General features: G+C 43.0%; 1 protein-coding gene across 1 annotated transcript in view; it reads right to left on the bottom strand.

The window, feature by feature from the left end:
• Positions 1-9,298: 9,298 nt before the first annotated feature.
• The window catches only part of Faxc (failed axon connections homolog, metaxin like GST domain containing), a 61,272-nt gene continuing 45,024 nt past the window's right edge, over positions 9,299-25,546 (bottom strand). The window contains 2 exon segments of the mRNA XM_059255695.1: positions 9,299-12,089; positions 21,895-22,011. Of these exon segments, the coding sequence (XP_059111678.1) occupies positions 11,800-12,089; positions 21,895-22,011 (407 nt within the window). The 3' untranslated portion in view covers positions 9,299-11,799.

Here is a 25,546-nt window from a genome sequence, read left to right as displayed (position 1 = left end):
GCTGAATTCCTCTTCAAAGGCCTTTTACAGTGTTAACTTTATCCTGCAGTATATAAATTCCTATTATGCTAATCTTGTCCAGAAACACCCTCAAAGACACACTCAGAAGCAATGCTAATCAAGGCACCTCATGACACATTCAAGTTGACACATAAAATTAGCCATCATAAAATCAAAGTAGTCGTTAATACAATTAACCATTATTAACTCACCATTAAAGAAATGAATATTTACAATAATGACTATGGTGGTGACAAGGACAAACACATCTCCTAGCATTGAGGAGATGATTAAATGAGTTATATGTGTAGGCTGCTGAGAACGCTGTACTTGGTGCGTACAATTTGTTAATGTTAGCTATTATTACTTGATTTGGTCAATTAACTCCTCTTTCCACTGCTGTAAAATCATCAAAGCAGGAGGTAAAGTCACTATTTACAGAGAAGGAGTCGGCTTCAGGGAAGGATGGGAGGAGGATTGGGCTGGAAGATTTCAAAGATCAGCATGCAAGGTTCCTCATTTTACATAGAAGGGCCCAGGTGTGGTTGATATTATCCTAAAAACAATTAAACGTTATACAAATGCAGTAACTGTTCTCTATTCTGCTCCTGTGCTTCAACTATCTCTTCAGGGAGGTTTCACTTTCCTACCTTGAAAAGTTGGAGAATTCTCAGGATGTAAAATAAATGAAAAATGTAATTAATAAAAAATGCAAAAAGAAAAGACAGAAAAGTTTGAGAACTCAATCTCCTATTGGATGGGTTCAGTGTGACTAGCACCCAACTCTCCCTGCCCTCCCCAAGCCCAGCTCCTCCTTCCCATTTCCCCCATCTGACATCAGTAACATCAGGCCCGGAACCTCAGCATCACCTCCATCTCTCTCCTACACCCTCACATCCAAAAGACTGCAGTCTTCCCTCCACCACACCCAGTAACCCCGTCCTATTACCTGCTCTTGCCTCACTACATCATGGAAATTCGGTGCAGCTCTTCCGCACAGTGGCCTCTTCTCTGATTATGCCTTCACTCAGGCTGCCCTCAAACCTCATTTAAATGCAGTGCCCATGTTAGTCTTCTGCTTAAAAGCTCTCTTCGTAGCCATGGAGATAGCTTGCAAATAGTCTGGTCCTACTTCCTCACATACCCCATCAATGCTTAAGCCACCGGCAAATGTGAATTGTTTTATGTCACCAAGTAACTGCATAAACTTCCTGCCATCTTCCCTGAATTCCCAAGTAAAGTTTGAAGAGGCTCTGAGAAGGAGGTCACGGCAAGATCAGCCATTGCCTGCGAACCTCATAGGACAAGGGTCTGAGACACCTGCCCCTTTCAGCCTTTCCCTGACTCTCATCCTTTCGAGGCTGCCAAGGATCTCATGTTAATTGGAATTCAGGATACACTGCAGAGAATGAACTAGAGAACACTTGCCCAAGCCAAGCCAACCCCCACGCCCAGGTAGGAAAGCCTCAGACTCAGACTTAAGGACACTTCCACGACAGATAGCTCCCTTGAGTTTTAGCATCAGCCAACTGAGCACCTCCATCGTGCACACAGAGCAGCCTCCCCCTAACTCCCTAAGGAAGGGATTGTCTCCCTTTCCTCAGTGTTTTCCAGAGTTCCCTTTTGTCCATAGGAAGTCTCTAGAAGAAAAGTCTGCTGCCGAAAGGAAGAAGCAGCCCAACTGGGAAAACATTCAATGGGAGCTGAGAAAGCAGGCAGGTCCTGGAGCACAGAGACCAGTTCTTCCATCTCTCCTCTTGCAGGCAAGCAATGCAAAATATGACAGCCAGGGAGCATTGAGCACAAACAGCAAGGCAAAGCACTCATCTTCACTTTCTAGCATTACCGGCTGGGAAGGCAAACAGTCTCTCCCCTAGTGAGTCCTAAAGGCAAGCACAGCAACGCCTCCCTAACTCGGCAGGTGCCAAGTTTAGAGCATATGCCCTCTCCTCCCCACACAAGTCTAGAAGGATCTGGTAACAAATTACATTTGAGTAGAGTATATTTGTCGCCAAATATATCTGATGAGGGTCTATAGAGGCTGGGCATGGTAGTGCATGCCTTTAATGCCAGAATTCAGGAGGCAGGGAAAAAGGAGCTCTGTGAGTTCGAGGCCTGGTTTACATAGCAAGCCCAAGGCAATCCAAGTCTACATCGTGATACCCTGTCTCAAAAACAATATAAAAAATTTAAATTAAGCATGGGTGAAATGGTTAAGAATGGAGTTCTTAGGCCTGGTGTGGTGGTGGTACATGCCTTTAATCTCAACACTGAGGAGGCAAAGGCATGCAGATCTCCGAGGGCAAGGATAGCCTGGTGTACAGAGTAAGTACACAGAGAAACCTTGCCTTGAGAAAACAAGAGGGGGAGGGAGGGAGGGAGGGAGGGAGGGAGGGAAGGAGGGAAGGAGGGAAGGAGGGAGGGAGGGAAGGAGGGAGGGAAGGAGGGAGGGAGGGAGGGAGGGAGGGAGGGAGGGAGGGAGGGAGAGAGGGAGGGAGAGAGGGAGGGAGGGAGGGAGGGAGGGAAGGAGGGAAGGAGGGAGGGAGGGAGGGAGGGAGGGAAGGAGGGAGGGAGGGAGGGAGGGAGGGAAGGAGGGAAGGAGGGAGGGAGGGAGGGAGGGAGGGAAGGAGGGAAGGAGGGAGGGAGGGAGGGAGGGAGGGAGGGAGGGAAGGAGTCAGCGAGGGAGGGGAAGAACAGTTCTTAAGCAAGTATGTATGGGGCGGTAGAGACTCTGGGAGTGCTAAGCAAGTACTCTGTCACTGAACTACAACCCAACCCAGTTCTCAGAGGACAGAAATTCAAACCATTCTATTTAGAACGTGGGATCAGAGAATCCTCTCATTTTCTACTTAGTAGATATTCTGACTGTGGGGTAGATTTTGGATATTACCTTATTGTAATTTGCCGTAAATGGTGAAAACTATTATTTGATTATTAAAGGATCAGACTTGAAGATTATATCTGAAGTCTTGTGCACATCTCCACAGAACCTGGCATGCCTATAGGTCCAGCTACCCTCAGAAGCTCAATGTCACACATATACTGTGGAACATGTAGAAACAAGATTTGTCTTTCCAAACCTCACCTATGCATCTCTGATGCCAAGATATTAATCCACACTTTAGCCATATGCAAATCCCACCCCCTTGGGCTGTAGATGGAAAGTATAGTTACTTTATTGAAGAAGTATAGAAACTAAGAGAGGCAATATCATACAAGAAGTGGGTTCATTATGAGGTCTAGCCACAGCTAAAGCTTTAAGATGTGCCCCTAGCTGTCCCTCTGATTCCTTCTTGGCCAGGGTTATCACTCCTCACAGTGTTCTTGGAGGCTACATGGAGCATGATGGAAGGGCAGAAAAGGGAGGACTCCATAATCCAGAGACCAGTGCTTCTTTTTTAAAAAATACACTCATTTAAAATCCAAGCAGGGCTGGAGAGATGGCTCAGTGGTTAAGAGCACTGACTGCTCTTGCAGAAGACACAGGTTCAATTCCCAGCATCCACATGACAGCTCACAGCTGTCAGTAACTTCTGTTCCATGGGATCTGATGCCCTCATACAGACACACCTGCGGGCAAGACACCAATGTACATAAAATAAAATCCAAGCTGGAAGTTATATGCCTAACAAAGTCATGACCTTGTCCCAATTGTACAACAGCCTTACAACTAAAATATTCCCCTGATCTAAGAGGCCACCATTTAACAGCATATTTGATGCAAACTTTCATATTTCCCCATAGGTATAAAGATTAAACATTCAAATTTTCAAGAGAAATGAATTGGAATGAAGACATCCACAGCAAGCTATTTCATATCCATTAGTTAATCATTTACACATCAAATACATACAGCATAAGACCAAATATACAGAATTTCCACATTTATATAGAGTAATCAACATAGTGAACAATTTAAATCTATCTTACAATCAAGTGTACAAGTGGAAGTATGGCTTTATAAACTACTAACAGCAACTGTGCTAAAGTAACTCATGGCTCCAGAAATAAACACTGTATGATGCTTCCACACTGGGGCCCTTGGTCAGTGAGATGCTATTCACCGTGTTTACAAACCAGATAACACAGATAAACGTCCTCCATCAGCCCCAAGCAGCTGAAAGGTGGGTTGAAATCAGGCCAGTGTAGGCCCTGGCTGTCTCAGTTTCCTTAGGGTAAACCCGGACATCTTCCATACATTTGGATACACAAGTGAGACAAGAGGGTGATTACCAGGTATTAGCAAAGCTTGCATTTCAGAACAGTGCCCAAATTCTCCGCCAATGCATAATTGAATAATTGGGGTTCATTTCCCTTGATTTTCTTGTTTTCACCTTAGTGTGGTGAAAGCATGTGGGAGCTGTCAAGGCGTTCTAGACCAAGTGTTCCCAAAAACAGAACTAAAATAGGCTCTTGTAAAAGTGAGATCTAGCTACATGAGATCCTGCCTCAAAGGAAAACAAGCGACATCTAACTGCTGATTTTTCTTGTCTCCTACTTCACATAAAAATGAGTAAATAACTTGACCCAAATCATGCATCCATATCTGTCCACTTGCCACACAGGTTACAGACACATTCTCTAATCAGTTACAGCCTTCTGCGTGCTAAGTAACCTCTCCACTCCTTAAACTCTACTGAATGATACACTTTCTAATGTCTAGGCTGAGAAGCTTTGAAATGAACGTTATAAATCAGCAGAGCCATATACACATATACAGCAGTGTCTACACATATACATCTGCATTTATCATAAGTAAATACAGAGAGACAAGTGCAGAAAGTTCTATGGATAAATTAAATACAACGGTTTGGACAGATGCCTAAATATAAATGATTTGTGGTGTCTCTAAATATTTTTTAAAACTTCTCAAATGAAATATAATTGCTTTGTACATTTTCTGTAAGTGCTATAACTTTTCGTACTAGAATGAAGTCTCAAAATCGAAGGAGTCAACACACTGGGCCAAGCCCCGTAAGCTGCTCTGCGAATTGCCAGCCCAGCCTCAGAGGGACAGTACTGGGGCACTGAGATCTAGATGAACAGCACTCTGATCCAGAGGTCATGTCTTGGTCAGAACTTAAGATAAACATTACTTCAGTGTTTCCCACACTGGCCACTTGTATAGCCATAGGCAATCCATCACTGTCCGGACTGCACTTGTTTTTCATTTGGAAGCCTGTGCTTTTTATTGTTTTCATAACATTCCGTCACATAAAAAAACATTCCATGACCAACACACCTCCAACCCAGCCACACCACACCGTTGTCAGAGTCCTGGTATGTGTTGCCATTTCTTTCTTTCCTGTCTCAGTGGAAGGCTAAGAATCCCAGGAAAAGGACTTGGTACCTCATGTTCCCAACCACCATCATGAAGAAACCATCACCCAAATTAAAATTTGAGTTGTCATTTACTACAGTGCAGGTGAGTGGGAAAAAAAAAATGTTTACGATTGGCACAATCTGATCTCAGGAGGCTTATCACTGAGGCAAAACCACTTTGACAGGAGTCACAGAAACATGTCACTCCTGCTGACACAGAGACCTGCCAAACATTTCAATGTTGTCTTCCATTATATTGCTGCAAAAAAAAATCAAATATAATTAAAAGTTAAAATATATCCACTGGACATGGTTAATAATCAAAAGTGACCTTTCAGAGGGAGTAGGATTGAAAGAAATATGAGAAACCATTTGCATTCTGAAAAGTTAAAGGGGAAACTCCTCAGACTGAAGAGCCTTTCTCTCTTTTAGCCTTAAAACATTCTGTCCTTCTTGTTACCTGTTTGGCCAGTACTAATAAACATGGCAATTTACAAGCTAAATCCATTTTTTTTTAAAGATCAGAGGATAGCTCAAGTGATAAAGAAAAAGATTACTGACACAGAAGAAAAGCAAATAAATAAAAATAAATGCTTGCTGACAGATGGTGGGAGATAAATTACTCTCATTCAGCAATACTATATTTTATACAATGAACTGGTCATGATAAATGTATGTGGATATTACTCAGCGGTCAGTAAACTCTTAAAATAGCTAACATTGTAATGAGGGATGGTTGTGTTTTTAAGTGCTAGGAAGCAATGCTGGAATTAATTGTGCGCAGAATTCCAAAGCACTGTAACAATATGTGGTGTGAGACCATACCCAGAAGGTACTTGTTTCGCTATTGCAAAGACCCCTTCTCGTGCCCACAAACTAGGTATCTTGGATCAATGATCCTCCTGAAACCAGAGCTTTGTAGTTGCCATGGTCTAGCAAGATGACTTTTGGAAACTCTGGGTCTGCAGAAGTTCTCTGCTTATGCAAAAGCCAGAATGTCCCATAACTGTACTCTGAAGGGCAAGGTATTCACTGGTTCCAGCAATCACTGCTTCAGGACTTCAGATATTCTTCAAAGACCAAAACCTAAGCTCCAGGTAGGGAACTGAAATAAAGAAAGCATCCTACATGTGTCTGTTACTTGCCCATGGCATTAAGTAAGAATTCTACAGGCAAGGGGCACTCCAGTCCTATCCACCCACCAAGGGATCCTTGTGAACTTTACAGGTTCATTCAGGTCACCAGAAGCACTGAGTAAAGGTAAATAAATAAAGCATGTCACAGTTGCACACCATTGATCTCTGGGCCTGTTAATGATGAACTCAGTGCTCAGCTTTCATAGGGGGAACTATTTGCCACTAAATATATTTTCCTAGTGTATTCAGCATATTAGTCGTAGGTCTACTCAAACAGTACTGAACACCCAGAAAGGAACTCGGGTCAGTCAAGAGCACTAAAAATAACTTTGTTCTGTTTTGTTTTTGTTTTTTAATGGAAGAATAAACTGAACTTTTCCCTACCAGCATAATACATCACCATTTTATTGAAAATAGAATCAGCAATTGATCCATGAAAAAATGAGCACAGGAAAATTTGTTGCATAGATCTTATTCCATAAGAAAAAAAAAATCCAACCACTTCTTTCCAACCTCCAGCCCCAAGACCACTGCTTACCCAATCAGAAGTGGTGGGTTTCAGGGCAGATATAATGCTTACTTGGTCCTGAACTCATTCTGCTTCATCAGCTTCAGAAGTAGTTGAAAATAAGTCACAATGACAACAATGAACTCTATCACTTTCAGAATTGTAAATCCGGGGCTAGAGAGACGGCTCAGTGGTTCAGAGTGATTGCTACTCAATCCTGAGGACCACAATTCTTATATTCTTTATTGTGAGCCTAGCCTTTAATGGCTGAGCCATCTCTCCAGCCTGTGAGGACCAGAATTCTAATCCCAGCACCCACTTCTTGCAAACACCCATATCTCTAACTTGGCAGGATCCAATTCCCCATACTGGCTAGTGTACTCTCAAAGGTGCGTACATCCCCAAAGACATGTACACACACATACAAATAAAAATTCTGTCTGAATAAAGATATTTTCTCAAACAATGTGGGACAGCTGTTCTTTGTTCTCTCTCTGTCACTCAGCACATATTCAGTGTGAATAACAATAGACACCACGTTTGCTTGCACATCTCATACCAATTCTCTCCTCCCTGGATGTGTAAAAGACAAGAACAACACCAACAGTGATGTTTAGAGACTCTTTACAACAAGACCTCCTCATCTGGGGTTGGTGGACCCCCTGAGGGATCAAAGAGCAAATCCACTTTCCAAATCTTTGAATTTATATGTAAAATTGTAGATATTTGCATACATGCACTTTTCTGGGAATAGAGCCTAGGACTCTCATTAGATTATCAATGGAGGCACTGACACACACAATGAAAACCCATTACTTTCTAGCATGTGGCCCACTTTCTGAGCATGCTTTTCCCATCTAGCCTTCAGGGAAGGAAATGATAAGTGTTTTTGTTTTTAGAGGGAAGGAGGATGATAATAAGTTGGGAATTCTTCATGCGGAACTGATGAAGTTGGGCCTTAAGAGATGGTGATTGGGGCCAGAGGGTAGGGCACTTCAGCAGAGGGGCTGGCATGACCAGAAACACAAAGGTGGAGAGCGGGAGGCATGTAGAGGTAGTGATAAATAGATCTGCCACATTAGAGGGTGTATGGAAGAGCCATGGGAGACAAGAGAAGGAAGTGAGAATATTGAGCCCTAAGGAGGAAGCCTCAGCCTGAGGCAATAGATACCCCCCACAGACCAAAAGTTTTTTCCCAAGATTGCTCCAGTGGTAATGTGTGAGATGGATCTGGAAAGAGTCTGGGCATATAAAGGTTATCATACAAATCAAAGCAAAAGAGGATGCTCTGAAGTCAGTGTCATGTCTGCCTTGTCAGCTACTCTACACCTAGTGGGCATCCTAGGGTCAGAGGCAGGACAGACGCTCAGTACATACTCAGGGAGGAAGCGACTGAAGGAACACAAGTTATTTTAAAGATAATAAAAGACAGGAAGGGGAGTATTGAATTTGAAAATCCATCCTGTTGCTATTCACAGAGCCTGGCAGTGCCACACATGGGATAGATACTGAGGAAAGGTCTCTTGAATTGGCCTGAACTAGACCAGCTAGATGTAGGAGGTGAGAGTGATGTAGCAGGAATCCAAGACTCAGAGTGAGGCCGGAGGTGTTGGTACTGAAACATGGAGCAATTGTTCAGAACATGGGTTTGCACGGAAACCAAAACAAGGGGGTGTGATGGCGAGAGCCCTCCAGGGCAAGGTGAAGGACCCCAGCTGTGGGTCTTACTCTTCAAATACACAGTGTGTGATGGAGACAGCGATGACCTCTGCGGCTCTCTTGCAAGGGCCTCTCTAGAGCTGTGTCCTAGACCTTCAGTTCTGTGCTTGCAAACAAATCTAGTACTTCCTTGACTCGTTCTCATTTCCCAACATAGCTAATACTCTGTGCACATGGGCAAGACTCCCCTGAGGTCTAGACTGCAACTGTGTGATTCAAGTCCAAAGTGTTCTAAGTCTGTGATCAATGATATGGTGGCCATGGCCTTGGTAGTGTCACTGGTCACAACTTATTATAGGACAACAAAATGTTAAAATCTGACAACATAGTCTATTTCTGCATAAATGTGTGTTATCCTTTAAATTGTCCTGATGGATCCAAAGCATCTAGCCACTGCTCACTAATCCTGATTGTGGAGTGGGAAGCAGACATATAAGAAGCTTTGTTTCTATAATAAGAGGTTAAAAGAAACATGTGGCCCTTGTATTTTTCTGTCCAAAAAAAGCATCTATTTACATAAAATATTGTGCTTCCTTACGTTACTTTCCAGAAAATAAAAAATAAATAAATAAATAGATAAATAAATAAATAAATAAATAAATAAATAAATAAATCTTGAGCGAATGAGTGAAACGCCCCCTAGTTTCTTATTGTTGTCCTTACAAGTAGCACCTATTCACCAAACTGGACAGGGCTTCAAATCTGGGCAGCACATAAAAAAGTAAAGCCCTCCCATTAAGGACCCACACTGCCGTGATCTTTATCTTGGTCATTTTGTTTCAATACTCCATATGGAGGAGGGAAACAGAGGTATATTCTCAGGTTCTACTCAAATTTGTGTCTACAAAGTACCCAGTTGTGAGCTGTCCAAGCACCCAGGACTCCAGTTGGCAATGCCCATTGATTACACCCCTCGAGGGGTACCTAGATGAAGTGAACTTCCCTACAACTTAACAACAAACACTGCCTATGTATGGAGTTCCCCTCCAAGTAATGCATAAGAAAGCAGATACTAATCCACATACTCATACTCACAACATTCTTACAGGGAAAAGCATCACAAAGGAAGAATAAGTCAGTTATACGCAAAGTGTCAAGCATTTCTTTCCAGCTGAGAGAGAGGAGCGGGCAAGAAAACCTGTGCTGAGTCAGGTCCACAGAACTCTTAGCCATGCTCCATTCAATGGTTTCCCTCATCACATAGAACTGCCAGGCGATGCTCAGAACATCAGGAAGCAAACAGGTCACCCACATGACACCAACACACAAGCATGCCTAATCATGCACACCTCCTCCACCCCCTTCTTACTACTCATCAAGCAGTTCCTCTTTAATACAAAATATCCATAGCTAAGTTTTCTACAGGTAAGATTTTCTAACATAAGAGTTCAACATTATTCCCATTTCAACATTATGCCCTACAGCTGCTTCAGCGGCGAACATCTTCAAAACGCCCCCTCTTTGCCGCTTCGAAAATGAACAACACTCTTTAAAGATTTTTGTGGAGAAGCTATATTAAAAATAGGTTACTTTTCAAGTAAATTACATTAATTTCTCAGAAACCTCCATCTTTGGGGGGCCTCATCAACCCTAAAGTAACCTTTACCCAGTTGGTCAGAAGCAAAGCCATTGGTTTGTAGTTAAGTCTTACAGCCCAAATTCACAGCCACCACACAGAACCCTTGGCCCACAATTGCCTAGAAAATGAACTAAGCTATCCAAAGCTGTCTTCAGAGTCAAATACCAATACAGGAAAATCCCACCAGTTTGGGGGCTCTGGAGAGAAGGAAAGAGAGGAGTGATGGGAAGGGATGAGAGATCATGAAACACTAGGAATTGGTGTCCATGCTGTCTCGCTCTCCCCCACAGTGGGACACCTGACCAGGGCATTAAGGAAACTGCAGAGAACTCAGACACAAGGAACACCTTCATGCTTCTCTTTCCAGCACATCTTTGTCTTCAAAAAGTAGTCACGACAGTTGACAAGCTTGTGCCTACAAAAGTCAAATGCTTTCCTTCACCTCTGTTAACCTGCCATAGTCCTAAGCTTTATCTTCTCGCAATCAATAAACAAAGGCAAGTTAGCACTTGGGAGGCAGCAAAGCCACACGCCAGTGCACTCGGCAATGAAAGAAACGCTGTTCTGCAAGTGCCCAGAGCTGAGGACCACATGTAGCCGATGATGATTTGGGAAGCTACTTCCAAAGTTCTTCCAGCCACGTCACAAAGAAGAATGTCACAGTCCTAACAGGCTTTGTGTGTGTTTCATCTGCACAGCCTTTGCAAGGGACTGTGCTTGTTGCCCAAATATGGAAGTCCTGTGCCCTCAGATCTTAACGTTTACGAAGCCCAATGAAGAATAAAATTGGTTCGCATTGCACCACTTCCAGAAGGTTTACAGTGCCATGCTAATGCTGCCACATGAACCCCCACGACACCCCTGTGAGGTAGGTAGGTGGAGAGTATTGTCATCCCCACGTTACAGGTGGGGTAAATGAGGCACACAATAGTTAAAGGACCTGCCCCAGATCACGCAGCTAGTCACTGACTGGCAGGGTTTAGAATGAAAACTCCTGTTGCATAGCACCCCCGACTCAGCGCTGCACACATAACCGCTGTCCACTGAATATCGGTGGACTTCATTTGACTTCTGTCTCAACATACAAATACACACACAAAGTACAACAGCGGCCAAAGGACGTTATCCCCTACATTTTTTCTGACAATATCTCTCATCACTTAAAACCCTGGTAGATGAAAGATGTTCAAGAGTCCACCTGACAACCGAGTCCTCAGTTGAAAAGGAGCAATAAAAACACTCAGGTGACGCCCATTCATGTACCTGCCCTCCCACACAATATTGGTTTTCTAATGAAAACAAAAATGGATTTCAGGTACCATGCTGATATTTGTTTTGTCTGTTTTAAATGGAGCCATCTGAATGGTTCCGTGTTTTGTTTGTACAAAAAAGAAATAAGGCGGCTTATAGTCCAGTTAGCATGTTAAAACTGAGCCAAGCTTGAGGATCTCCTCCCAGCTCAGGTGGATTTCTACCTGGGAAACCAGGCTGACCCAGGGAGTGGCAACTCCTAAGGAAGAGGGTCAGGCGGGACATCACTTGCACTGTTCGTGGTCTGTGTAGTCATCCATGTCCACGTCAGAATCAAAGAGAGAGTGTCCGGTGAAATCCGTGTCTGGCGTCCTGGAAAAACTGTTCTCAGCCCCTTCATCTTCGAAGGTCTCTGTCCTTGAATAGAAGCTAAAATCCAGCATGGGTGTGTGAGTCTTGCTGGCCTCGCTGCTCTCCTCAGACTCATAGATGGTATTGTCGTCATCATGGTGCCACTCAGGCCAGAATTTCCTCCTGATCCTCTCACAGTACATGGCGAGGTTGATCAGCTCCCCTGCAGTGAGGCAGAGAAGCAAGAGTTAGTTCTCAGGGGCTGTGTCCTAACAGTGATGTGGTCAGAATGCCTGTGTCCCCCGGAATCCAAGCACCACAACCCCAACTCCCAAGGAGATGTCAGGAGATGGGACATCAGGAGGTCAGGAAGATGAGATGAGACCTCATGACTGGGATTAAAAACCTCCCAAACAAGGCTCAGGTAGCTGCCCCTTCCACTATATGAGGACCCAGTGAGGAGGCACTGTGTCTGTGAGCTGGAAAGCAGGTCCTCCTCAGACACCAACTCTTCCACACCATGATCATGGACCTCCTAATTTCAAACACTGTGAGGGAAAAAAAAATGGCTTTCACTTACAAACTACCTACTTTGTGATATGAAGGAGACAGGAAGTAGTCAGTGGACCTCCTAGGAAATTTGAAAGAATTAAGTGAGGTAAATGTTTTTAAAGTAGGAATGTTAAAATCAATAAGCAGGCTGAGTGGGAAAAAGCAAGTGTGTCCTACAGTGGCCAGAAGCAGACTGGCAGCTACATTCTGAGCATCTGGCTTTGTGAAACATTTTATCACTCCATACCTGGATGGCAAAAGAACTAATGTGTCTACTCATGAATATTTAAGTTAATTTATAAACACCAACCCAGCACAAAACCTTTGACCTACAATCTGTTCTGCCTACAAGATAAGTAAGGGCAATGGGGGCACAGAACTTACAGCAGTAGCCAACTAGTGTCTGATTTGACATAAGGCCCACTCCACAAGATGGAACCCATACCTGATACTGCTTGGGTCACCAAGAACCAGAGACTAGATAGCCCAGAGACCTGGGGTAAAAGCAAACACTATTGGTCTGAAAAAAAAAGTGTCAATAAAATGACTCCTCATGATATTCTGTGATACTCATAGATCATAAATCAGTTCCTTATTCAGTCATCATCAGAGAAGCTTCCTCTGGCAGCAGATGAGAACAGATGCAGAGACCCACAGCCAGACATTACATGGAGAGAGAGTCTAAATTAGAAGTCTCCATCAAACCCCTCCCCTCAGAGCTCAGGGAACCCCTCAGAAGAAGAGGCAGAAAGAGTGTAAGAGCCAGAGGGGATGGAGGACACCAGGAGAACAAGACCCTATGAATCAACTAAGCAAGCCTCATATAAACTCAGAGACTCAAGCAGCAAGCACAGAGCCTGCAGGTGTCTGCACTAGGTCTTCTGTGTATATATTAGAGTTCTTAGCTTGCTGTTTTTATAGGGCTCCTGACTGAAAGTGTGTGAGTCTCTGATTCTTACACCTTCTCCTGAGGCTCTTTTCTTTCTGCTGGGTGGCTTTGTCCAGCCTTGATATGATGGCTTTTGTTTTATCTTGTTATATTTTATTTTGTCATGTTTGGATGTTATCTCTTAGAAGCCTGTTCTTTGCTAATGAGAGACAAAAAGGGAGTGGACCCAGAGGGAAAGGGAGGTAGGGAGGAAATAGAAGCAGTATAGGGAGGGGATACTATAATCAGGATATAGTGTACAAGAGAAGAATCTATTTTCAATAAAAGAAAAAAATGAAAATAAATTTTAGAGAGATTAAAAACTATGTCTTATATTTTCCATAAAGTGGACAGTTAAAAAATGTTCTTATGCTGGGTGGTGGTGATGTACACCTTTAATCCCAGCACTCAGGAAGCAGAGCCAGGTGGATCTCTGTGAGTTTGAGGCCAGCCTGGTCTGAAGAGCGAGATCCAAGACAGGCACCAAAGCTACACAGAGAAACCCTGTCCTGAAAAACCAAAAAAAAAAATTCTTACACAAAACTCAAGTTCAAGAGGATCAAAGACCTCAACATAAATCCGGATACACTGAACCTGACAGAAGAGAAATCGGAAATAATCTCTAATGCATTGGTACAACTTCCTGAACAGAACACTAATAGCACAGGTACTAGGATGAGCAACTAATAAAGTTTCCGTAAGGCAAAGGACACCATCAATAGGACAAAACGGCAGCCTACTGAATGAGAAAAGATTTTCACTAACCTCACATTCAACAGAGGGCTGATTTCCAAAATATATCAAAAACTCAAGAAACTAGATATCAACAAACAAAATAATCCAATTACAAAATAGGGTGCAAATCTAACAGAATTCTCAACAGAAGACTCTCAAATGGCTGAGAAACACTTAAAGAGATGTTCAACATCCTTAACCATTCAGGGAAATACAAATCAAAATGACTCTGAGATATCATCTTACACCTGTCAGAATGGCTAAGATCAAAAACACTGATGACAGCTCATTCTGGAGAGGATGTGGAGCAAGGGGAACACTCCTCCATTGCTGGTGGGAGTGCAAACTACCACACTTTGAAGTCAGTGTGGTAGTTCCTTAGAAAATTGGGAATCAATCTACCACAAGACCCAGCTATACCACTCTTGGGCATATACCCAAAGGATGCTCAATCATACCACAAGGACACTTGCTCAACCATGTTCATAGCAGCTTATTTGTGATAGCCAGAACCTGGAAACAACCTAGATGTCCCTCAACTTAGGAATGGATAAAGAAAGTGTGGTACATTTACACAGTGGAGTATTACTCAGCTGTTAAAAACAAGGACACCAGGAAATTTGAAGGCAAATGGATGTAACTAGAAAAAAATCATCCTGAGTCAGGTAACCCAGACTGATAAAGACAAACATGGTATGTACCCACTTATAAATGGCTATTAGCTGTAAAATAAAGGATATCTATGTTACAATCCACAGACCCAGAGAGACTAGGCAACAAGGAGAGCTTATGGGGAACACCCAGATCTCCCTGGAAAGGGGAAATAGAAGAGATTCTGTGAGTGGACTGAGGGCAGGTGTGGATGGAAACATGAGTGATCAGGTTGAGGTAGGGCAGAGGGGGAGAGTGTTAAGGGGGATTGCTGGGGGGGGTGATATTTCAGGGCCAGGTAGAAGCCTGATGCAGGGGAATCTCCCAGGAGTCTGTGGAGAAGAGCCCAGCTCAGACTCCTAGCAACAGTGGATAGAACAGCCTTAACTAGCCCTCTCCTGTGACCGGATTAGTGCCTGGCCCAACTATCATCAGGGAGGCATCATGCAGCAGCTGATGGAAGGAGATGCAGAGACCCACAACCAAACAGTAGGTGGGGTTCAGAAATCCTGTAGAGGAGGAGGAGAAAGAAGTATAGGAGCCAGAGGGATCAAGGACATCACTGGAAGGCTCACACAATCAACTAACCTGGGCTCATAGGGGCTCAGAGAGACTGAAGGAACAACCAGGGAGCCTGTATGGGACTGACCTAAGCACCCTGTGTATGTTACAGTTGTGTAGCTTGGTCCTCTTATGGGACTCCTAAAAGTGGGAACAGGGGCTGTCTCAGACTTTCACTGGCTTCTGGGACCCTACTCCTCATACTGGGTCACCTTGCCCAGTCTTAATACATAGGGAGGTGCTCAGTCTTACTGCAACTTGATATCCCATGTTTTATTGATACTCATAGGAGACCTGACCTTTCCTGGATGGAGATGGAAGAGGAGGAAATTGAGGGCTGGGAGGGGGGTTGGGGGTGTAAAATAAATAGATGGAAAAAATAAAGAAGTGTCCTGTAGCTAGACATTATACTACACTATACATTATACTATACTACATCATCATCATACTACACTTCTTACCAGAATTTCAGACAATCTTACCCATTACTCTAAGACTCGCTGCAGAACCTACAGTTAGTCTAACTGAAATTTAACTATCTGCGCTTTCTCACAGTACCCAACAGAGATAACATCACCCCCTAAACAGCAGGAAGCAATTCTAAGAAAATGATGCCCCTTCTCCCTTAGGTTTCATAATTCTCAGGGTTATGGATGATGGTTATAGGGTTGGGATGGAAGGAAATATTAAACTCAGTACTCCTAAAAAAAAAAAAAAAAAAAAAAAGGAAAAGAAGAAATGGAATGGATAGGTATAAGACATTATGGTAGATTATTGTGTATACTAATAAACAAATTTAGTAAAATAACAGCCTTAAATAATTTGCACTGTAATTTGCACTATTATGGATTCTTATATGTTGATGCAAATGTAAACTATTTTTATATTCCTGTTTAAGATAATTTATATATTGATACAAATACAGAACTATACTTGGTATAATGTACATATATTTCTACTCTTATTTGAAATATTTGTATATTGATACAAATGTAAATTTATATCTGTCATACTTTATGTATGTTCTAATTCTGTTTAGGATATTCGGTATATTGATATATATTTAAGATTATTGTCATATTGCATATCCCACTACATACTCCTACCTCTGTTATAAATATTGATATATATTTAAGATTATTGTCATATTGTATATCACACTACACACTTCTACCTCTGTTATAACATCTTGTGTATTGTCACAATTTTGAAGTCATCGTTCTTTACCATACACTTGCTTATAGACTGTCTACCTTGTTTACGTGAAGCCTTAGTCCTTAGGTTATTTTGGTAGATAAGACTTGTAGATTTATAGTCACCTATGCTTGTCATCTCTATAGTTACGTTAGTCAGGTTATACAGATTTACAGATACATAGGTCAGATGGACAGGTAATCTTCAAACACTTCATAGACCTAGAGAATATGGCATTTAAATAACTTAGAATTCTGTTGATGCGAAACACAATTGCTCCTGGCTGCACCAATTTGATCCCGAGAGAATGTTGGGCTTCTAGACATTTCCATTTGGAAGTTTGTCTTCTTGGCACAAAATGGCCTACTGGGCAAAGAACTGCCCTTGCCTTGACAGCTGACAGTACAAATGCAATGCTATCCTTTCTGGACAAGCGGGACACAAGGAAAGCGACCACTGTACTCTGCCAAGACAGGGTAAGATGGTCTTTCAGAATTCCTGCTTCTGAAAATGGTCTGTCAGATACTTTAGGCCTGTAGCCAATTTGAATGCACTAACAATGCTGAGAAACATTAGGTGATTGTCCAGGCTGCCAGCTGTCTCGGTCTACTCTCGCAAGATTCCCGAAAGTTGCTTGCATCCATCTACCATTTCTCAGGTACCATTATATTCCTTCTCAGGTCTTTGATGGGATTGAAGACTAGCAGTTATAGTTACAACTTAGTAGATAGAACATATTAAATATTAGATTCAGGTTCTTTAGGATAGGACACCTTTTGGAATGATCTTTGTAACATGCCATTTACCTATGCTCTATACTTCTCTGGATTTTAATATGTGTTTCTTGCTTGATATTGTTTGCATTGGTTGTAGTTCCATCTTATCTAGGTCATTATCCCTCATTATTCCTGGATAATATTTGATAACCATTCCTTTGTATATAGTCTTGTATTAGGTTAGAACTTTCTTATTTAGACAAAAAGGGGGAGATGTAGTGGGTAGCCATTCCAGCTTTGTTCTGGAAGTTCCAACCCCCATTGAGACTTCGGCAACTGTCACGCCTACAAGGCAGGGCCAAGGGAGGCGCCTGGGGACCCGAGATCTGGATCGGCGGACACTCTCTTGGTTCCAGGACCCTGGATGGTTGAGGTAGACCAAGCAGAGCACCAGAGAACACCGCTGGACTGTGATACACCTTCCCCAGACCCCGCGACCTACCTATCCCTTAATTTGTAAGTTACGCCATTAAATAAATCTCCTTTTAACTACGTGGAGTGGCCTTAATAAGTTCACCAATAGTGTCCTTACAGATAAATGTGCCTACAAACACATCTAATAAGACTTGTATTTTTATTCTTTTAAATATTTTAAGTTAAACAGCTGTACACAAAATTATAAATAGTATCTGACCACCATTTCCCAGTTCCAGAAGAAAAATGAAGAAATTGTATGAGTTTTGCCTTTGATCCACCAGATGGCAGTGTTGCTTAGAAATAGTAACTTGACCAAATCTTTTACTCTAAGGCTCTAAGTCTATTTTTTAGCTATACAAACATTACAAACATATACAAGGTGCATGTCTGTCACCCCAGCGATAGACGGTGGAAACAGATCTGTTGTGGAATATTTGTTTACACTGTGAAGATGTGTCTTTGCCAAGGCACCTTCTAATTGGTTTAACAAAGAGCTGAATGGCCAATAGCTAGGCAGGAAGAAGTTAGGTGGGACTTATAGGGACAGAGAGGACTCTGGGAAGAACAAAGACAGAGTCACTAGCCAGACACTGAGGAAGCAAGCTGGGCAGTATGGAAATAGGTAATGAGTCTCCTGGTAGAACGTAGATCAATAGAAACAGATTAACTTAAGTTATAAGAGCTAGTTGTGGGCAAGCCTAAGTTAAAGGCCAAGCTTTCATAAATAATACTAAGTCCCATGTCATTATTTGTGGGCTGGCTGTCCTGACAAAGCTTACTACATAGATGCCCAGTGTTTATTGACCAGCCAGCCTAGCCAGTCAATGAGATTCAGTGAGAGACCTGTCTCAAAAAGAAATAGAGTCGGGCTCCTGACCGGATTCCAGAGAAACACCTCACCCCCTGTGCCATGTGGCCTGAGGTGGGCGGGACTCAGCAAGCCACAGGCAAGGGGTATCCTAAGCCCAGATTCCAGAGAAACGCACCACCCTGCACCATGCAGCTGGACACACCAACCAGAAGCCCACCCGTCACCAGGGTAATATAGTGATCTCTTTGTGATGAGGAAGCATGGCCCAGCATACCTCCAGGGCAACCTGAGTGGGTCAAGGAGACCTACTTGCAGGTCTGGGGCTGTCCACTCCTGGCTCCAAGGGGAAGCACACAGGCCCACCTGGTACCTGGCAGTACTGGCCAGATGGATACTATTGGTGTGAGCAGAGGTATGATATGATGGTTCATGAGAGGGAGGGAGAGAGAGAGAGAGAGAGAGAGAGAGAGAGAGAGAGAGAGAGAGAATGGTTCAGGTCCTGTGGACAGAGGCATATCTAAAGAGATGAGAGAGGAAGGGAGCCGGCTGGCTGGGATGGTGAGGGAGCTGACCCCTTGATGAGCAGCAACACACAGGAAAGCGAGTCCTGCACTTTGTCTGGGAAGGCAGCACAGCAGAGATGACCCTGTTGATGAGAGCACAGGGGAGCCAACCCTGAGAGTGTGACCTTGGGAGACCTAGCCCCGCCCCTCATCTCCCACATGGCACTGTTGGCTGGGGAGAGATGTCCTCCCTATGCCCCCACCCATCAACATCTAAGGCAGGTGGGAAAGTTGATCCTGAGGTAACAAGAGTGGGAGAGCTACCCCTGCTTTCCACAACCTGCAACACTCGGGAAAGCAGGCCCTGCACCTCACCAGGGCAACACAACAGAGCCAACCCTGTTAGGGGAGGTATAGGAGAGCAGCCAGCCCCAAAGTTGTGAGCATTGGAGAGCTCTCCCCATTTTTCATCTGTCTTGTGGCAGCATGGGTGGGGAGAGTTGCCCTTCACCCTCTACATCCGTCAATATCTGGCAAGTGGGAGAACTGGCCCTGTGATCCTAAGAGTGGGAGAGCCAACCCTGTCAGTGTAGGTATGGGTAAGTCAGTCCCAAAGTTGTAAGCATGGGAGAACTGTCCCCATTTCACATCTGGTGAATGAACCCTACAGCTGCCCAGATCAAGACTCAAGGATATGACTTGGCCTGCCCCATCATCCACCCCATCTATGATCTGCAGGAGCACGTGAAGGGACCTGACCTGCAGACCCAAAGTTACAGGGTTTCCACAAAACAAGGCAACAGCAGGATATCCAGGAGGAGCCCCAACAAGGGCCCAGCATCAGTAGGGTAGTAGAAACCAGGGACCTCGAACCAGACCAATGACTCTTTGCAATAAACACTTGCAAGTAAAGATACGTGGACAAAGGGGTTCACAGTGTGACTCACAGTGTCACACTGCAACTTCCATGACGAGATTCTTAAGTTTTCCCTTTTTGTTTTACTTTATTTTACTTTTATTTTTTTTCTCTTAAATTTTGTTTTATTTGGGGGAGGTGCGGCTGTGGAGGGCTGATGAGAAGGGACAGAGTAATAAACGGGATCAAGATACATGATGTAAAAGACATAGTATAAATACAATTAAAAAACAAAACAAAACAAAAAAATTCTATAAATAGCAAAAAAAATTAAAAATACTTAAAAAGTAGAAGTCAGGTCTGTGAATTCTAGTTAAATTCTTTCTATGAATTTGATTCTATAGAATGATGTTGAAAAGCAAACCTTATCACAACCAGGAAAGCCCAGTGTATGTATTTAAAACTTCCTAAATTTCTATTACTTATGCTGTATATTGTATTAAGCCCATTTAAAGCATACATGTTAGCTTCCTTAAGGTAATGTTTTTACAAGTTCATAACCATCATAAAATACATTGCTTTTCAGAATAAATACCCTTTATGCCTATCAAAAAAAAAGAGATAAGTGGAAGATGGGAGAGGAAGATATTAACGTCCAGCCTCCATACACATGTATAGGCACCAGCATGCTCTTTCTCTCTCTCTCTCTCTCTCTCTCTCTCTCTCTCTCTCTCTCTCTCTCTCTCTCTCTCTCTCTCACACACACACACACACACACACACACACACACACACACACGCAGATGCATACACACATGCACACACACATGCACACTCACACGCAAGCACACACGTGCACACAAACACTATATACATACACAAAATTTTTTAAATTTAAGAAAAAGAACACTAGCAAAGTTATCTTAAGCAACCCATAAATACAAAACAATACTAACCACATAAATTACAATGTAGCAAAAGAATAGGATATTATATAACTACTAAAAATACATTCTTGAAGAATATTTAATGACAAAGGAAGAGTAAAATGTACTGCTTATTCAAAACTTCAGATTATAACTGCATGGACATTATAGTTACAGCTTTTTAAAGTACATGCACACCTAGACTTGTTAAAAAAATGAAGATACATAGCACAATATCAGTAGTTCTCTGTGATTGATGAAATCACAAGTATGCGTGTTTGTCTGCTTCTTTATTAGCTCAGGCTGGCCTGGAACTCTCCATGTAAACAAGGCTGGCCTTGTACCCACCATCCTCTTGCCTTAGCCCCCCATGTGCTGGGATTACAGGTGTGAACCACCATGCCTAGTTTACAGTTCTCATTTTTTAAAAATTTTCTATCTTTTCTCCAGTAAATTAAATGTGTAATATTTGATAGTTACATGTAAAGCTGCAGTGTGTGATTTATTTTTATCATACTTATCTATTCAGAGTGGCACAAGGAAGGTCAGAGGACACTCTGCAGGAACTGATTCTCTCCTACTGTGTGGGTTCTGGAGATCGACGCTGGTTGTCAGGCTTTGTAGCAGGTCCCTTTACCTGCTGTGCCATCTCACTGACACACCACAAGCATATTTTGAGAAATGCTGACTATTCAGTCCATCTTCCTACTCATCTAAATTAAGGAGAATTTCTCACCATGTCAAGCAGTTCCAGGAGCAGCTTGTGTGGCTCTGTCAACAGCTAGGACCAAAGAACTAACATTCTCTTTAACATAATCACACACATGACAAGCCCAAGGCTGTCCTGGTTGCTCCAAAGCTAGAGCAGAAAACTTCCTTGCCCAAGCCACTCACACTCCTGGGTTTGGACCAGTTCTAAATTATCCTGGCTCTTTATTGCTGCTTTCTTGGCAAAGTTTCTACTAAGACAGCAAAAACGGTGAAAGGGGTGGATACAAAATTAGCTACATGTTAGGGACGCAGGTGGGTGTCACTGATTCTCACTGCGCCCGTCCCCCATGCTGCTCCCCACCCACCCCTCCCAGCTACTCCTGTAACACGAAGAGGGTGGGCACTTGCCTTTGATCAACCGCTCCGGTCTGGTCCCTGGCAAAGTCCACATCGCCTGTGCCAAGTGTCCAAACACAGTGGCGTCAAGCGTGGAAAGCTTGGGCCCCATGATGTACTTCTTGTCACCTGCAGCAAATGGAACAGAAAGGTCACTGGACTGGCCCACGCTGTCTAATATGATCACAAGGGCATTAAGCACATTCTCATGATACGGTTGTTTAACTATGCACCAAAAACCTTTATCAAGTCAAAATACATGCATGCCCTTTCCAAATAAATAAATAAATAAAAATGAACAAATGTCCTATGATGCAACTCCCAAGGTAGCAAAGCATGGGAGGGTACTCACATACACAAGGAATAAGGATGCTCCCAGAAAAGGGAATAATTCATCAACAACTAAATTCCAGAGAACCTCCTTGTCTCAACTCCAATAATAAAAAGATGTGATGCTTACCAATACCTGGGAAGTTTGCTAGAACCTTCTCAAAAGTAATTGGCACCAAGCACCCAAGACCTCAATGTTTATAAGACTAGATCAATACGTTTGCCTAGAAATGAACAAAAAGCCTATGCTAAGGAGTTTAAAGCAAGGCTGTCCATGATACTCCCAAGGACGGGGCAACTGTTTTGCACAGAATGTCAGCTTCCCTAGGAAACCTCAACTATACAGAAGATACAAGTTCACAGGTTCAGCCCCAGCATCAGGCCCTAGGCTCACACAACTGCCCTTGTGTCTCTGCTTAACCAACACTGATGTCAAGTTCATTGACATGTGGACTATCACACTTGACTAAGAAGAACCGCCCAACTTGTTTTTTGGCTGCTGTCAGGTACTGTGTAGCATAAATAGAAATTTCTTTTTGCAGCAGACTGGGACCAACAGAAAGCCACAACTAGTCAAAATGTAGACAATAATTGGTCATGGGGTACCCAGTCCCAGTTGATACGATACATCTACAATATAACCCCTATACCTAAAGCTCAGGGAACATCACAGAGGAATGACAAAAATATTTTAAGGGCCAGAGGACCAGGACTTCTGCTTCTAGACATGACAGGAAAGCTACAGCTATGAAATCGCCACAATATGGTTGACTATACACTACCTGAACAATAATTAATACATCAACGAGGATGGGGGAAATGTCATAGGACCCCACCCCTAGATGAAGAATTAGTCTTCTCCATGGCGGAGTCCCCTAATTGGCAATCCAACAGCAAGTAGTCAGCCCTCAAAACATACACATATAACCATACACATATACACATATCACCAAAACTAAATGGACTCGGCAGGTTTTATGAATTTATTCAAATATATTTGTAACAATAATAATTAAAGAAAAAGAGGCCATGAATTTGAGAGTGAATGGAGTGTGAAGACTTGGAAGAAGTTGGATGGAGGAAAGGGGGGTAATTATCATTCACATATGTGAAATTTTTTAATTAATTTAATGGAGAAGAAAAACTGTCCCAAGTTGTCTTCTGGGCTGTTGTCACGTACTGTATCACAAAGAGGCAACAGTAGAATTGTATTCACCCAGGTTACATCCTGACACACGGTTATCTGTCCTGATCATTACCTAACCTCTCGATGTTTTCCTGTCTGCAATAGGAGATGACATTAAGAATACTTTTTCCTGGAGTCTGGGGATATACCTTAGTCAATAAGGTGTTTGCTTTGCAAAGATAATAACTTAAGTTCAATCCCTACAACCCACATAAAGAAAAAAATGGGCTGGACACCATGTGCTTGTAACCTCTTTTCTGAGGAGGTGAAACCTGATTCACTGGACAGCAAGCTGAGACTATTTTGTGAGTATCAGGTAAGTGAGCGATCCTGTCTCAAAAAATAAGGGGGGATGACACCTCAAGAGTGACACCTGAGGTTATTCCCTGACCTCTAGAAGCCAAGCACAATAAGCCTGCTCCTCAAGACTACCGTGGGGATGTAAAAAGGCAAAACACTGCATCAGTGCTGAGTAACTCGTTGAAAACTAGTTCTCTTGATGACAGACTCTCCCTTTCTTAAGTACGTGCCTCATACCATAAGAGTGTAATCTTATAAGGTCACAAACACTTTCAATGGCTTATTAAAGGAGTTGGGAAATAAAGTTCAGACTCAACTTGGAAGACAAGGCCCATGATAGAGTGCTCCCAATCCAACCTGTACTCCAGTGAAACCCCTCTTTTCCTTTGCTCTAGTACCCCAAAGTTCTGTTCCCCAGCACATGCTGTCTCCCGTTGCTACACTTCATATGCCATGCTCCACAATCTCTATGGGTTCCCATTTCTATCCATCAATCCTGTCTATCTTTGAGATTCATCACCAGCATCCTTTCAAAGCTTTCTCTCTTACTCTGCCCAGAGACAATGGGAGCTTTCTATTCACACAGCCTAAGTTCAGTCTCATTTCCATCCATGTAACTGCCCAGGACATAGAGCATTTAATGTCTATTAACATCATATTCCTGAACTATAAAGTGGGAATATTTTCATGTTATTGAGAAGACTGAGATGACCTGAGCTAAGCACAAAGGAAATAAATTTATTCCCCTCAGGTCCCTTACATAGTATTTTTCTCTGCTGTATATGCCCAGGTTGTCTTTTATTTATGGATTTTATCCTCCCAATAGATGGAAAGCTCCCTGAAAGCAGGGGAGCCTTCATTTCTTATTTTTACTTAATGAACTCTTGCAATGTGCTTTTATTTTCCTGGTATGATCATATCCTAGAAGTATCCTTGAGTGGCGCGCTAAGGAGGTTGGACCTTTGATGTCAATGCATAGGCCAAATAAGAGGGGAAACTTCTAGAGGAGGCAACACAAGGAAACAGGCCAGTAAAGACAAATGAAACTGAGAGATATTATTTCTTAAATTATGTGTGCTGCCAGGCATGGGGGTGCAGCCCTTGAATCCCCATATTCTGAAAGGAGAGGCAGGAAGATTTTTTTGTGAGTTTGGGGTCTACACAATGAGTTTCAGGCCAGCTAAGGATACATAATGAGACCCTGTCTCAAAAAAAGAAAGAAGGGGGAGGGGAGGAAGGGAGGAAGAGAGTGGGAAAGGGAGTGAGTGAGAGAGGGAGGGAGGGAAAGAGAAGGGCAAGGAGAGGGAGAGAGAATGTCTACTACATATTCCAAAGGAACCAAGGCATACCCCTTGCTAGGACAATATCTGAGCCTAGCCAAATTATCTTTTCTGATGAAGAAAATCAAGTTTTCCTTGTTAGAGCCTCCAGTGTTTCTCAACGTCAACCACTCTCCATCATTTCCATCTTACCTCACAATTTAAGCAAACTACTCAAATAATAGGAAAATAGTTATATACTACCCAGGCAAAAATAACACACACAGTAGGCATCATTCAATCTTAGGACTGTTACTTCTCTGCTTTTTAACTTTAAAAAACTCTCTCTCTCTCTCTCTCTCTCTCTCTCTCTCTCTCTCTCTCTCTCTCTCTCCCCTCCCTCCCTCCCTCCCTCCCTCCCTCTGTGTGTGTAGGGGAGTGCGGTGTACATGCATGTGCTACAGCAGGTATGTAAGGTCAGAGGACAACCTCAGGCGCCAGTCCTCACCTTATACCTTGCATCTCTTGTTTCCCACTACGTACACCAGGCTACCTGACCTAGGGACTTCCAAGGAGTCTTCTGTCTTGC

The sequence above is a fragment of the Peromyscus eremicus genome, chromosome 2 (genome assembly GCF_949786415.1).
Source record: "Peromyscus eremicus chromosome 2, PerEre_H2_v1, whole genome shotgun sequence".
In the NCBI taxonomy this organism is placed as follows: domain Eukaryota; kingdom Metazoa; phylum Chordata; class Mammalia; order Rodentia; family Cricetidae; genus Peromyscus; species Peromyscus eremicus.
This window is presented reverse-complemented; position numbering and strand designations above follow the sequence as displayed.